This window comes from Aplidium turbinatum, chromosome 14, assembly GCF_918807975.1.
Source record: "Aplidium turbinatum chromosome 14, kaAplTurb1.1, whole genome shotgun sequence".
NCBI lineage: Eukaryota > Metazoa > Chordata > Ascidiacea > Aplousobranchia > Polyclinidae > Aplidium > Aplidium turbinatum.
Window position 1 is genome coordinate 16,072,919 of NC_137485.1, and position 13,461 is coordinate 16,086,379.

The following is a 13,461-nucleotide window of genomic DNA, read 5'->3' on the forward strand; positions in this document are numbered from 1 at the left end:
CCTATTCCCAATAATAAAAGCAACTTTTTTCAATTACTCAAGATTTTGCATTTTGAATTATTTTCCGATTTCAATTGGAGTGTACTGTCATCTACTCCATGCTTTAATTTCTACTTTGTTATCTACTTCATGCAGTAATATTGCGTGTCAATGCGTGACAAACTGTGAGGCGGAATTTATTGGTCTGACATAGGAGTTGCTTGTTACATCATAGAAAAAAATACGAAAAGTCGTCCTGTAAAAGTCTGAGGCGGGAATTTCTTGGTCTGACATAGGAGTTGCTTGTTACATCATAGAAAAAATTACGAAAAGTCGTCCAGTAAAAGTTTTTCACCAACATTCCAGTTTTATTCAGCTTAAAGATGCCACCGAAAAAGCGCTCAAAATTGCAGCCCTCCATTGAGTCATTTTTTGTTGCGTCTAGTCCGGATTCAGCCAGCATGAAAGTGACCAAACGCCTGAACGAAACGAAAGTGTACCACTGCCAAAAGGCGTTAGCACGATCAGGGAGGTGGAAGAACCGAGCACGAGCAGGATAATCGCTGTTGAAGGGAGAAGCTATCAAAAATCGTGGGAGAGCGAATTCCCGTGGCTAGAACACGATAGATGCAAAGATAGAGCATTCTGTCCGATTTGCAAACGGGCAATTTCGCACAACAAAATAAATGTGGCGTCGTTAACTCCATTAATTCAGAACTCTGTAAAAGTTTGGACAGAAACCGGGTATGGTAACTGGAAGAAAGGAAAACAAGGTATCAAAAAACATAGGGATAGTGGTATTCACAAGTGGTATTCAAAAATACTTTTGCCAAATGTTAAGTGTCAGAGCAGCAACGGAACAATAAAATTCACGACATACCTCCTGTGCTTTGTTTTAAAGTTGCTTTGTAAATTATCGAGCCACAAATCAGGTGTGAAAAGACAATTGCATCTACGAAACACGCTTAGTAAAAATCAAACAAAAACATGCAGTTTGAAAGTTTTTAGGTTGCCATGTTGTGCTATCCACCACCCCGTGCAAAAATAAAAGTTGGCGCCTATGACTACATATATGCTATAAATATAACTGACCTCCAGTGTTTTCCATAAAGTAACAAGAAACGCTAAGTAATTAGTTAATTGAAGTAAAAGATAAGCTTCATGTTCAAGTGACGCAAAGACCATAGCCCCAGAGGCTGTAGTTACCATATATGACAGGGGTGGCCAACATATCGATGGCAATTGACTGGTCGATCGCCAAGTCTCGACTGGTCAATTGCGTTGGATTTTGTGTTGACTTGACAAAATTCTTAAAAGGTTGTTTTACAATTGATATTTCTGTGAGAACAATCGTCAATCAACCCAGACAATTTACGTGGTTGGATAAATTTAATCTGGGATTTATTAGGTATAAAAACAGAATACCTCTCTTACTCATATATAATATGGAACCATATTATGGTTTAACCAGTACGAACAATTGAACATCCAAGTTTAAAGTTGATTGCAGTCTAATCCTAGTCTAGTCTTATTTATACTACTAAATTAACTTCTTGTTTGTATGAGCTTCTGGAATGTATCCCTTTACTTCCAAACTATCACAGTGTTTCCAGACCATCTGAAAGCTACTAGACAGCAGCCAATCTTTGATTTCATCATCTAAGATGTGCATACCGGTACCTTCCACTCCATCAGTTGGCTTGAAGATGGTACAACCCTTGATGATGTGGTCTATTCCTCAGCATTTACAAGAAGAGGAAGAGACCATTGGTGCAGAATTGAGCAGAAAAGTCCAGCGCTCATGCGAAGTTGTTCAAGGCACATCCACGATTCCACGCCTATCTTTATTCCCTAATAAAAAAATTATTTGTGACTTCATCACCGACTGGTAATTAAGAAATTTTCTAGTTGATTGCAATCGATGAGAAATTGGCCACCCCTGACATGATAATAAGGGTCACTGTGTATTTTCGCATGTGATGGTTATGAATTGATATATATAGTTTATGTGATAATTATTCTCTCAGTGAAATAATAAAAAAATATTTGTTTATGGACAGGTTTTTGTAATCTTGAAGCAATATTTGCACACTTGGTAATTTGTTGTTAATGTTATATCATCTGTGAAAGGACTCTTTGCCTTTTCTACCACCTAGGAAAAGGAGACAAGGAATCTTATGTTTGATTTAGAGTGCTGCATGGTTTAGTGCTGGGGAACTATGGTTTCTATGAATTATATCATCTGTAAGACAAACACAATTGCTCGGAATATTTAAGCTCTTCCTGATTATGTATTTGTTTTTTTCTTTTGCTTGATGCAGTCATCTCCTTTCATGGTCTTGTAGGTGAATGTCATCATGTTGGCTTCTGTTTCGAAGATATTGCATCAGACTCTCTTCATATTTACCATTGCCTCAATCAGTGGAAAAACAGAATTTGTGTGCCTGAACACTTGTAAATGTAGGCCTTTTAGAGGCAATGCAAATGATATTAGATGTACTTTACAAACAAGGCTTATAGATGCTTTTAAGTCCTCAAAGACACAACAGGAGTGTTACAAAATTGTGGAAATAGATCGCATATATTTTTCAGCTTCAAGTATCACTACGCATTGCTACAGCCATTCTTTCAGTCGGCAAGTTCTTCAAAAGTTTACAAATTTGACACACTTATCAATTATTGAATCAAACTTGACAACTATTCCGTTGAACCTGAATGTTTCTGTTGAAAATTTAAGATATTACAACATATCTAGAAACAAAATTGCTGAAGTTTATTTTCCTGTCTATGCTGATGTTTTAGAATTAAAAGTGTTAGATTTGTCAAGAAATATCATTTCTGAAATATTCTTTGAACAACATAGTGTTCCACAGCTCACACATCTTTATCTTCAAAAAAATCAAATTGCAAATTTAGCTGAAATAGGTGATGTTGGTACACTTCAGTTATTGGACATTTCTTTTAATCCTTTATCTTTAAAACAGTCAAGCATTTATTTGCTGACTAACTTAAGTACATTGATTTTACGCTCAATTCCATCACTTTCCAAACAAGCAGCTGAGCTTTGTCCGAGAGTCTCTTTATGCAAAGTTTTGCCATCAAATCTAAAAATTTTAGATTTGAGCTATAACTCTTTGTTAGATGTCCCATCGTGCAATGGACTTTTAGCTGGTTTGCAGAAGTTACAGCGACTGGATTTAAGCAACAATGCAATTGCAAGTATTAATGATGAAACATTTCAATCATATTGCTTTCTTGAATTAAAGTATCTGTCTTTAAAAAGTAACCGTTTGGTACAGATTTCTGAAAACTTTTTGAAGCCTTTGCATTTTTTACAAACACTCAGTTTAAGCAACAACAACCTTCAGCATGTGTCACTAAAGATTGTGAGCCGATTTTATGCTACAAGTTTTGTTGCTGATGAAGATCAGAGTGGTCTAACGTTTGATAATAATCCTTGGTCTTGTGATTGTTTGCAAACAGAGCTGTTAAAATGGTTAGTTCGCAACAATATTTCAAATTCTATTTCTTGCAAAAAACCCCAATCTCTCATTGGTAAGATGTTGAACAGTCTCAGCGACAATCAGCTTTTGTGCACCAAGCCATCAATTTCATCATCTTACAATGTGTCAGTTCAAGAATATGATGATGCCGAACTTAAGTGTCAAACTAGTGGCATTCCAAAACGCTTAATCACTTGGTATTCTCCTGAAGGTGAATTGATTTCAATCAACTCTATTGTGGATGCAAAGCAAAGAGACTTGTATGAATTATCACTATATGGAGAGTTTCTAACCGTAAAAAGTGTGCGACTGCATAAAACTGGAACTTTCAGGTATATATATATAATTTAGCTAAACTACAATACGTGCAAAGTCAGGACCTTCATCTGGAAATGTAAAGTATATATATAAGTGACAAATGCTTTTTTTGTAATGTATCATATGTGCTACAACATGGCAACTTCACATCAGATAATGGTATGGCAAAAGTATTCTGTTTTACAGGATAATTTATCAACTCAATCATATGACTTTAAAAAAGTTACATAAATATGAATTAATGTTTGTATCTTATTTTAAGTTAACATATGAAAATATTAACCAAGTTTTTGATAAAAAAATCTTATTCCAGTGTTTGTTAACCTTGTAATTATATAATTCTGTATCAAACAATTTCTTAAAATCACATAGATGCGTGGCAGAAGATCCTGTTGGGAGCTACAATGTAACAGAATCGATTGTTACCCTGAGAGTTGTTCTGAGCCATACAAGTACAATTGCGTACATAGTGATTGCTTGTGTTGCATTCCTGGTTGCAATTGTACTAAACTCAGTGAACATGTGCATGTAAGATATTGTATCTTTTTAACTGTTTACATCATCCTGTGGTGGTTTACTGCAAAGTATATATTGAATTCTTTTTACCTATAAAAGCTTATTGAAGCATCAAAAAAACAATTCAGTTGATTTGAAATGGATCGTATTTTTAAAATGTTGATTTTTGTATCACTGACAGCTGTGAACTATATTTTCCTTTTAACTTTTATAAATCTATGCATGGTGCTGTCTTTCTAACATATATACAATACATATCGTTTTTGAATAAGTACTTTTAATAAATATCCTTTCAACCTATTTATTAGGTATATCTATGAACACATTAAAGCAAAGAGACAGTATCAGAAAGCCTTGCAGGAACAAGACAAAGCAGAGAAACAAAATCCTCCCATTCGTTCTCGATCAAGAAGCTTAGACGAATCTATGGCTTCTCTCAATGCTGACAGGTTAAATGTTATTATTATTATAATTCATTATTTTATGTCATTATAATTCAATGCTGACAGGTTAATAGTCCGCCCTGATAGCTCAACTGGTTAGCGCATAACTTTTGGAACAAAGAAGCTTCAAGATCAAGCACTGGCCGCTGATTCGACTCTCAGGGTGTGCGCTTGAGCAACGCACATTACGGACTGCTCTCCATTCAGCGGCATCTAATGGATGGAATAAATCCCCGGCAACAAAACTTCAACAATCGGAAAACTTCACTCTGTCAATCTCGGTGACCAGGCCTGCGTCAGTGATTCAAAGCCTCTACCTACAAGTATGCGAAACTGCCAGGATTAAGCTCTATAAGACGGAATGGCCCGTTTCAGTGAGTCCGATTCGGTGAGTCCGATCCCTTAACGGGGGATTTTTTCAATTTTTTTTTTTAATTATTGGGTACCGTAGCCTAATTATCATTGCCGTTTTAGGGGTTTGGGGTTAGAGGTTACGAACTCACCGAATCGAACTCACCGAATAGTAGCAGACCCCTACAAGAAGCTTTCCCAGTCCGAGGATAAAGGTTCAATCAATCAACTATTCATTAATAAATACTTGCTCTGTCAATTTGTCCATCGTCCATGGCCTTGTTGTGACCATGAGTTCAATATTTATATGAAATTTAGCATCATGCATTCAAAAGCAATGGTTTGGTTTTCTAATTTGTACTGTGGTTCAAACTTAAACGAATTTCACTGCAATTGTATTAAAAGTCACATGATTACTGTACAATAACAGTAATATCACTAATTTATTATTTTTACATGTTTTTGAGAACCTTCTGGTGATCCCAATAAGGGTGAAACAGCCTGTGAAGCTTTTAATGAATAGCAACTGTATTTGACTGATTATTGGTAAATGGTAACAGTAGTAGATAATGTGGTGTCTTGTGCTACTTTGCAATACACTCCGACTGTGTATTTCAGGCATTATGGGAAATATGATTTCACGTGTCAACAAATGTTTCTGGATACCGTCATTAAAGGAGCCCATTCTGTCAAAAAGACTTTTTATGATGCCAGGCATTCCGAATTCTCCGCAAATATGTGGGAATATGCTGCTAATTTAAGGTAACGGGCATTCTCTTTTAATATCATTATAACAATATCTGAGGATTAATTCATGGCCTCTACAATCAAAATTGGTTGAAGGTGGTGATAATAAAGCTCTATCAAATATAGTAAATTGTTTGTTGGATTGTGTGTGCCACAAATAATGATTAACTTTTGTTTTATAGATGTCTGTTAGGCATTGCTGTTATCCAACAACCAGTTTACTACACTAAACTGCGATGCCCATGTGTTTGTTTTACCAGTTAGCAGTTAGACTAAAAAGACCTTTGTACTTTTCGTTTGCAAAACATGTTCGAGCTCAGAACTGCAAATTTCATTGTTATTCAAGACCGTCTGGCACGAATAAGCAAGTAAAACCCGGTGCTGGGATATTTGCTTTCCTGTTCAGTAAACTTAATGGAAACCTCATTTAAATAAATAGCTTGACTTACTTGTTTTTCCGGCCTTCAAGTATAACGAAAGCTAACCAGTAGCAATGTGATTTATGTTGATCTAATGTTTTATTAAAAAAATAACTTGGCGTTTTAATAATTTCTCACCAAACAAAATGTATTGCTTCTGTATTTTTAGAGGTCGTTTACACATTGAAATGCCGAGCCAACTTCCCACAATTTCGATGCCAAGTATTTCCATGCCTACAATATCGATGCCGAGCATACCAACAATGCAAGTAAGAAAGCATTTTTGAAAACTTTGCAACGGCTGAAGCAATAGTTGTACCGTTTATGCATACCTATCAGCTGCTATGTTTTCCGTCCTCATTTGTTGGATCGCTTGTCCTAACCCTGACCACAAAATTCGTCATTTTTACATGGATTCAACGTCTGCAAACGTTGAATCGATGTAAAAAATAATGGATTTTTGCTGCCTGGGAAGTTTATGTTTGTTTCATTATAACATTTCAATGTTTCATTTTCATCATAGTGTTGAATATAAGAATGCAGTTGTTTAGGTATTTTGCTGTTGAGCCATCTCTTAATCAGAGAGTCGTCGTAGGTGTGTGTGTAATGTGTATCTATTTGCGCATGAGTGTGAGTCTATGGACCCCAGATAGCGTGTGCAATTGTGCATGTTGATTGACGAGTAATTGTTACATCAGGTGTTCGATATTTCTTTTTTTGGCTTACTGGATGTTTATGTGAGTTTTAAATATAACAGTCTTTTGCTCCTTAGTGATGCTGTGCTTGTTATGTTTTGGGAAAAAGGCCAATATGCGTGACTCTTAATCACAACGACCTATATGCAAATCTTTAGGTCTTCATGGTCGTAACAATTTAGAGTGCTGTTGTTTTATTGTGACTCTATGCTGTTGTTGGGGATGTTGTTGCAATTAGTTGAGGCCCGGATGTAAAGGGTAGTTGTATTAGAATTGACACAAATGGATACGTCATTTATGTTTACCTAGTCAATGACTGTGTTTTCGTGTATGGTGTGCACGTTGATGCTAGATCTGGCTTTTTTGGCGTTCCCTAATTTTTCTTTTTGAGCGGCCTCATATCACCTTTTACTTTGAAATAGAACCCTGAATGACAGACCGGCACAAAACTAGCCACTCAAGTGATTAAAATCGCAATATTGGACGATTGAAACCTCGCAACCTCTTTATGGTTTTCGTGAATCATTGTGTGTAAACAATCATGCTGTTTAGTGTTTACCTGTGGGCAGCTGTAAAACTCTAAGTTTTCAGCTTCAAATCGCCTTCTTTCTACTTCGCTTGACCTCACAAACAATCTTTCAGGACATCAACACTAACATTGAGCGACTTGGGACGAGCGTCATGACCAGAAGTCACAACCTGGCTACTTCTGTTGGTTCTGTTTTTACTTTGAAGCGTTGGGTGCAGCAAAGTCACAACTCAAGTGATGGAGAAAGTAGAGACTCAGGTGCAGTATGCAATCATAAGATAGTTGTGACTCTGTGACTAGTTGTTGTCAACAACAGTTGAAAGTTTTACTTTGATCACACTATCTTATCCGGAAGCTGCGTATTATTTATAGTCACTTGTATCGAATGTTGGTTTGCATCTTATCATCTACTTCACTTTCTTATACAGCAGTGAGCAGTCCCTGTAAGCTACTTTACCTACATTTTCCTCATCAAAACCATAGTTTTGGGGAAATGGTGACAATCAAACGGTTCCATACTTGCATTTAAAAATTGCATAGCATTTACGTTTGCTTTCTTGTAAGGAACGATTTTACACATCATATAATTTATAATGCAATGTTGTTTTGCAGACGATAATCTCAATGGTGGGGTGACCCGTGTTAAAGCCGACGTCCACAAAACCGATGCTGAAAGTACAGAGACAGACAGCGCGAACAGCGGCAGTGCTGAGTTTAACGATCTCTTCACTAACCGGAGAGATCATGACGAAACCCGTGAACCCCGTTGCTCAAAATCGCTGCCAGACTACAGGCTCAACATGTCTGGCCTGGTTGACGCGGTTCGATTTTCAAAAAAGTTTCCCAAACGTGAATCAAAGGTCAAGTCCAATCAACGTGATATTCCGACAGAGGCCAAACCTGTTTGCCAAGTAATTGTCACCGAAAGCCCGAGTCTGAACACGATTAGTGGAACTGTGGACAAATCGTGGCATTCGTATGAGACTTCCGTCTGACACGATTTGCACGGCAAACCAAAATGAGTGCTTAGCATAAAAACAATTACAGCTTTGAAAGGTGCAAGATCGAGGGGCACAGCCTAACTCGATAAAAATTCAGGCCTTTGACACTATAACTTTTGTCTATAGTTGCTAGCATCATTACACTTCGTTCCCCCACGAGAGAAAAATAGTTCTACTTCACTGACAACTTTGCATGTTTATTTTGATTTAATGTTGTTTCAGATGAATGGACATTTTGAGCAACGTCCAAAAAATATTTTGCGTAGTTCTACCAGTATTTTCACAATTTTAAACTAAGCAATTACACTGAAAACATCACTACCTCCTCAATGCGACGCAAAATCGCCTGCGGGTTGTTCAGTGAAGGAAACCACGCTAGGTTTCTTGATCAAAACAAACTTTTGGAAACATCGTGTTGTAACAGGAACAACTTAACGTCCGTTTTTTATTCTTTTTGAACTTTTTTTTGCAGTCCTAATCTTTTCATGTCTATTTTCTTGGCAATACTGAACTTTCATTGTTTCTCTGCTTAATTGCTTGAAAGGCCGCCCAGAGTCAAGTAGTTTTCAAAATTTAGTTTGTGCGACCCATCAGGAAAGCTTTACCAAACATGCATCGCATCAGCAAATCAATACAGACACAAGTTATAGACTGTATTGAATGGTGCCGGTACTAATTTTGTTTAGCTACTCTGATAAGATTAGACCGATTTCTTTTCTGTAATTGAATTTCATACGACGCCTTTGAAAAAGTAAGAGCGACGCACAGTTTTGAAAATCGCCGACCTCTGCTATCACCAAATTGGTGTAAAGTGTGATACGGTATCGACTTGAAATTTGGTCTGCAAATCATGATTCTAAATGAACGTTTTCCCAAGAACTTTTTTGTATTCACTTTCAAACATAACCGATTTGATGACCATTGAAAGTGAATACGAAAAGTTGTTGAGAAATGTTTGCATATTTGATGACATTTAGCATTTTCATCGCTCTGCACCTACTATTCTACTAATCAATTCCGCCATGCATTTTGGGGATGCTCATTGTTCAATATGGCATTCCTAAAATGTCGTCTCTGGCCGCTGTTGTGTTAGGCTGCAGTATCATTTTGCTTGTTTTGGGAATTACGTTCCCAAAACAGTTATCCATCCATTATAAGATCGATATTTACGATCTCACCGTAAGCTGTTGTGCGAAGAGGATCATTCGCGAACACGAGGGATAGACATTACAAGATTTATATTATTTTTCGACTAAACCGATCAAAGCAACACTTAGGCTGAGTTAGCGAGAGACGTCATATGATAGTTGAACAGCCCTCTGGCAAAGTTTGTTGGTCTGTGTGGATGGTGGAGCAACAACGTAAATGGTGAGGATTTATTTTGCGTTTATAAATTGACTTTTTGTGTTCAATACACTTCCAAGACTTATTATTTCACTGAAAGTATTTAATTTTTGCGGCCGTTGCGCGATCTGAAGTAGGTGTGATGAAAATTGACAACTTTACATCAGAAGTTGCACTTGTCTGATAGAACAGAACATACTGTAGTGTCCGGTATTAAATTGATCCTCAAACTCTACAAATAACTCAATAGCAAACCAAGACATTGCATGGGTGGTGCAGCATTATCAATGCAATCTTTTTCAAGGATTAAAGGATTTAGTTTCTAAGTAAACGATCCTTAATGCAAGCGTGACGCGTATTTTGATGTGATGTGGAACGATTGCAGCGTGTATTTGTGCAACGATTCAATGAGAGTGTCTATGAAAGTATACAGAGTTTATACAATTAAGTTGATAGTTTTATTTTGCTGATGTAGACAGAGCTTGTGGATGTTTAATCAATTTCTCTTCGTGATACAATATCCAGCTCATATTTTATATGGCAGATGTGTCAACTTTCTTGAAATAATATTTTAAGTTGTCATGCTGCAAACGATGAAGAACATTCTATGACTTTATATTTTGTCAAACGTTGTGAAAATCATTGTCCTGCTTTTCTCTGTAGACAAATAATCTCCAGCTTTGAATGTGTGCAATATTAACACGATCACGTTTTTATGTGGATAAACGAGTTTGCTTGTATCTTTTCCTGTGGTTGAACAATTAACAGCCAGCCGAATCCAAACCAGCCAAAGTTGGCGCTGGGTACGTTTAGTTCAGCTATGTCCAACCCCCGGGTCGCATGTGGCCTAGTATTTAGGCTTGTGCCGCTTTGTTAGTGATGCAGCCTTTGTAGTGTTAAATTTCATGTTAACTAAAAAAAATTCAACACTTTTTTTAACATTAAAACCTTCCCAAAGCAAATTTGGCAAACTGTTGACGCGATACAAAATAACATCTTCAGAAAGTGGAATCTTGAACACGGTGATATTCTATATTTTTCGGAGATTTGCTTATATTGACAACAAAGCACACAGTCGATGAAAATACAAATTTGAAGAGTTGTAATTGTGAAACCAAATCAGGCCACTTCATGTAAACGTACAGGTAGCTCACGAAATTGTTGGCGCATGGGGGATTTCTGTACAAGCTTGTAGGGAAGGGGTTCGTTCCAAGCACATACAGGTTCGTTCCAAACACATACAGGTTCGTTCCAAGCACATACAAAGTCCTTGAATGAGGAGGTATCACAACTGTCTTGCATCATAGCAGGTGAAGAAATCATAAATATGGCATCATGTGATCTTTGAACATCTCCAAATGTGAATTCTCATGTTTAAGTTGCAACCATGTCAACTGTTTTATTGAGTAGGAAATAGAACATTGGATATTGATAGTTTATGCATCAGAAAGTGCAATAAGTTTGAAATAGAATGGACAGAGGTACCATAATACTTGAATATGAGTTCAGGAAGACAAAAAAAACTATACTGTCACTTGCAACCAGAGTCGGATCAATTACATAGTTTCAGGTTCAATTATTACAATTACACAATCAACATTTTTAAATGACATTGTTCTGAACTTTCAAAATTACATTTATTTCAAAATGTAATTAAGTACGTACACATTTCAATTACTGTACCTAAATTAAATGTTTCAATATTTATGTTCAATCGTTCATCAATGATTTTTTATACAGTTTAACTATATGAGAAAGAATTGCAGTTGATAAAGATTGAATCGCAAAAATTGTCTAAACCCAGTGAGTTCCTTATTGTGATATAAAAGTTGCCAGCTATTAAAAAAAATCTTTTTGTTGGAGCTGCTGTTGCAGTTAGCCCTAAATCGAATTGTAATTTGTACCAAAAATTTTTTGAATTACATTACACAACAAAAAGTTTAATTTATATACAAGGAAATGTTTAATCAATCACATTCGGTTACAACTGTACTAACAACTCTGCTTGTCATCACCTATTTTTTCACAAAACACCACCAAAAATACGCTATCAGTAACATAAATTGAGTGACCTAAAGGTAGAGTGGCCCAAGTCAACTTGGACCGAAAATGAGATTTTGCTTCCATAGAAACAACAGAAGATGCGAAATTTTTTTGGGAAAATTGGGAACTTCTATCGTTAGAAAAAAATATGACCCAAGTAAACTTGGTTCATCACTGAAAAAAATTACAAATCCAACAGCGGCCCAAGTCTACTTGGTTTGTATTTTTTATCAAAATTAACCAATAGTATAGTGGACCACGTTTACTTGGTTTGCAATACGTGAGGAAAATTACAAAAGCAATAACAGCTCAACATCTGTAATAGCAGCATACTCTTCCACAACTTAGCAAATTGAGTTGGCAAGGTAATAATGACACTTGTCGGAAATCTAGCGTTGCAGTACTGTTCCGCAATAAGTCAATGGGGATTTATCTCTGCATTGTTGTGTCATAGTGCATACGAACGAGCAAGTGTGTTCGCGACGCTGAAATTCCACGTGCAATTGCAAAGAACAAACGCTAGGATTAGGAATACTAAGGGTCCTTGCGCATCAAGATTATGCTGTTATATTAAAGGCATACTGTAGACAGTGTCTGCTAATTAGAACCTAAGCATAGTTGTACTGCATATGGAAGGGAAAGCTCTCAACTACTGAGTGTTATTAAAGACCACAAACTTAGCCCAGAACCAAGGTAGGCTACTTGGCTTGCTAAGTATTTTTGGTTTTCAGATGCACTGAGGTTCGCTGATGGGGCCTAATTGGCTGAAACAGCCGTCCGCACCGTGTGCTGAGCAGTTGTAGAGCGGCATAGCTGTCTATCATTTAAGTGTATCTTTGCTTACTTTCAGAACTATCGTAGCTTGGAGCTTTGTTCAAAAGACTAGCTAGTTTCACCAAGCTTATTCTCAAGTTATGGCAAGTTTGCCTGGCAACCGAGTTTCAGTGCCAGATGCTAATAAGTCGTGCATTTAATGTTAAAATCAATAAGTGCTACAATTGGCTTTATTTTCAAGGTAAGCGATTCTGACCTCGCAAGGAAGCATCTATTAGCGCACCGTTGTGGTTTCCCATTTCATGTATCGGAATCGCCTTAAATACGTTAAATTCGTCATGTTTGCCGTCATACTGTGGGGTGTAGCTTGTATTCACATTATTCAGTTTTACTTTACTCGTTTATGGTGAGAGGAAGGATTGGAGGAGGCTGTTATACAGCTCCTCCGAACAACGGAAGGACAGTTCCAAAGCGAGGTTCGAAGTAAACTTAAAAGCTGTAAAGACGATTATACTTTAATAAGACATTTGGTATCGTAACCATTTACCAGAAAGGCAGAAGCCTACCCTATAGACTACGTAAAATTTGCTGCTTATCGTTGGCACGCCATCTTCTACAGCAATTTTTCATACCTGTACTTTGACAGTGGAGCCAATAAATTGAGTTTTGGTGTTTTAATCAAGATATTTTATCGTTTTAGATAATACTGTAGCCTACATGTAAGATGCCTAAGCTAAAGAAATTGTTACTGCCTATGCTGCATGCTGCAGACAATTTAACTGATAGCGAGAATGAGAAC

General features: G+C 36.8%; 1 protein-coding gene across 1 annotated transcript; it reads left to right on the plus strand.

Moving 5' to 3' along the window:
• Positions 1 to 1,685: 1,685 nt before the first annotated feature.
• On the plus strand, positions 1,686 to 10,585 carry LOC145782942 (uncharacterized). Its single transcript, XM_082594702.1, has 8 exons — positions 1,686 to 1,787; positions 2,325 to 3,814; positions 4,173 to 4,328; positions 4,625 to 4,765; positions 5,729 to 5,872; positions 6,446 to 6,545; positions 7,614 to 7,758; positions 8,113 to 10,585. The coding sequence occupies exons 1-8, from the start codon at positions 1,686 to 1,688 to the stop codon at positions 8,493 to 8,495; spliced, it is 2,661 nt and encodes an 886-aa protein (XP_082450828.1). The 3' UTR covers positions 8,496 to 10,585.
• Positions 10,586 to 13,461: the final 2,876 nt, after the last annotated feature.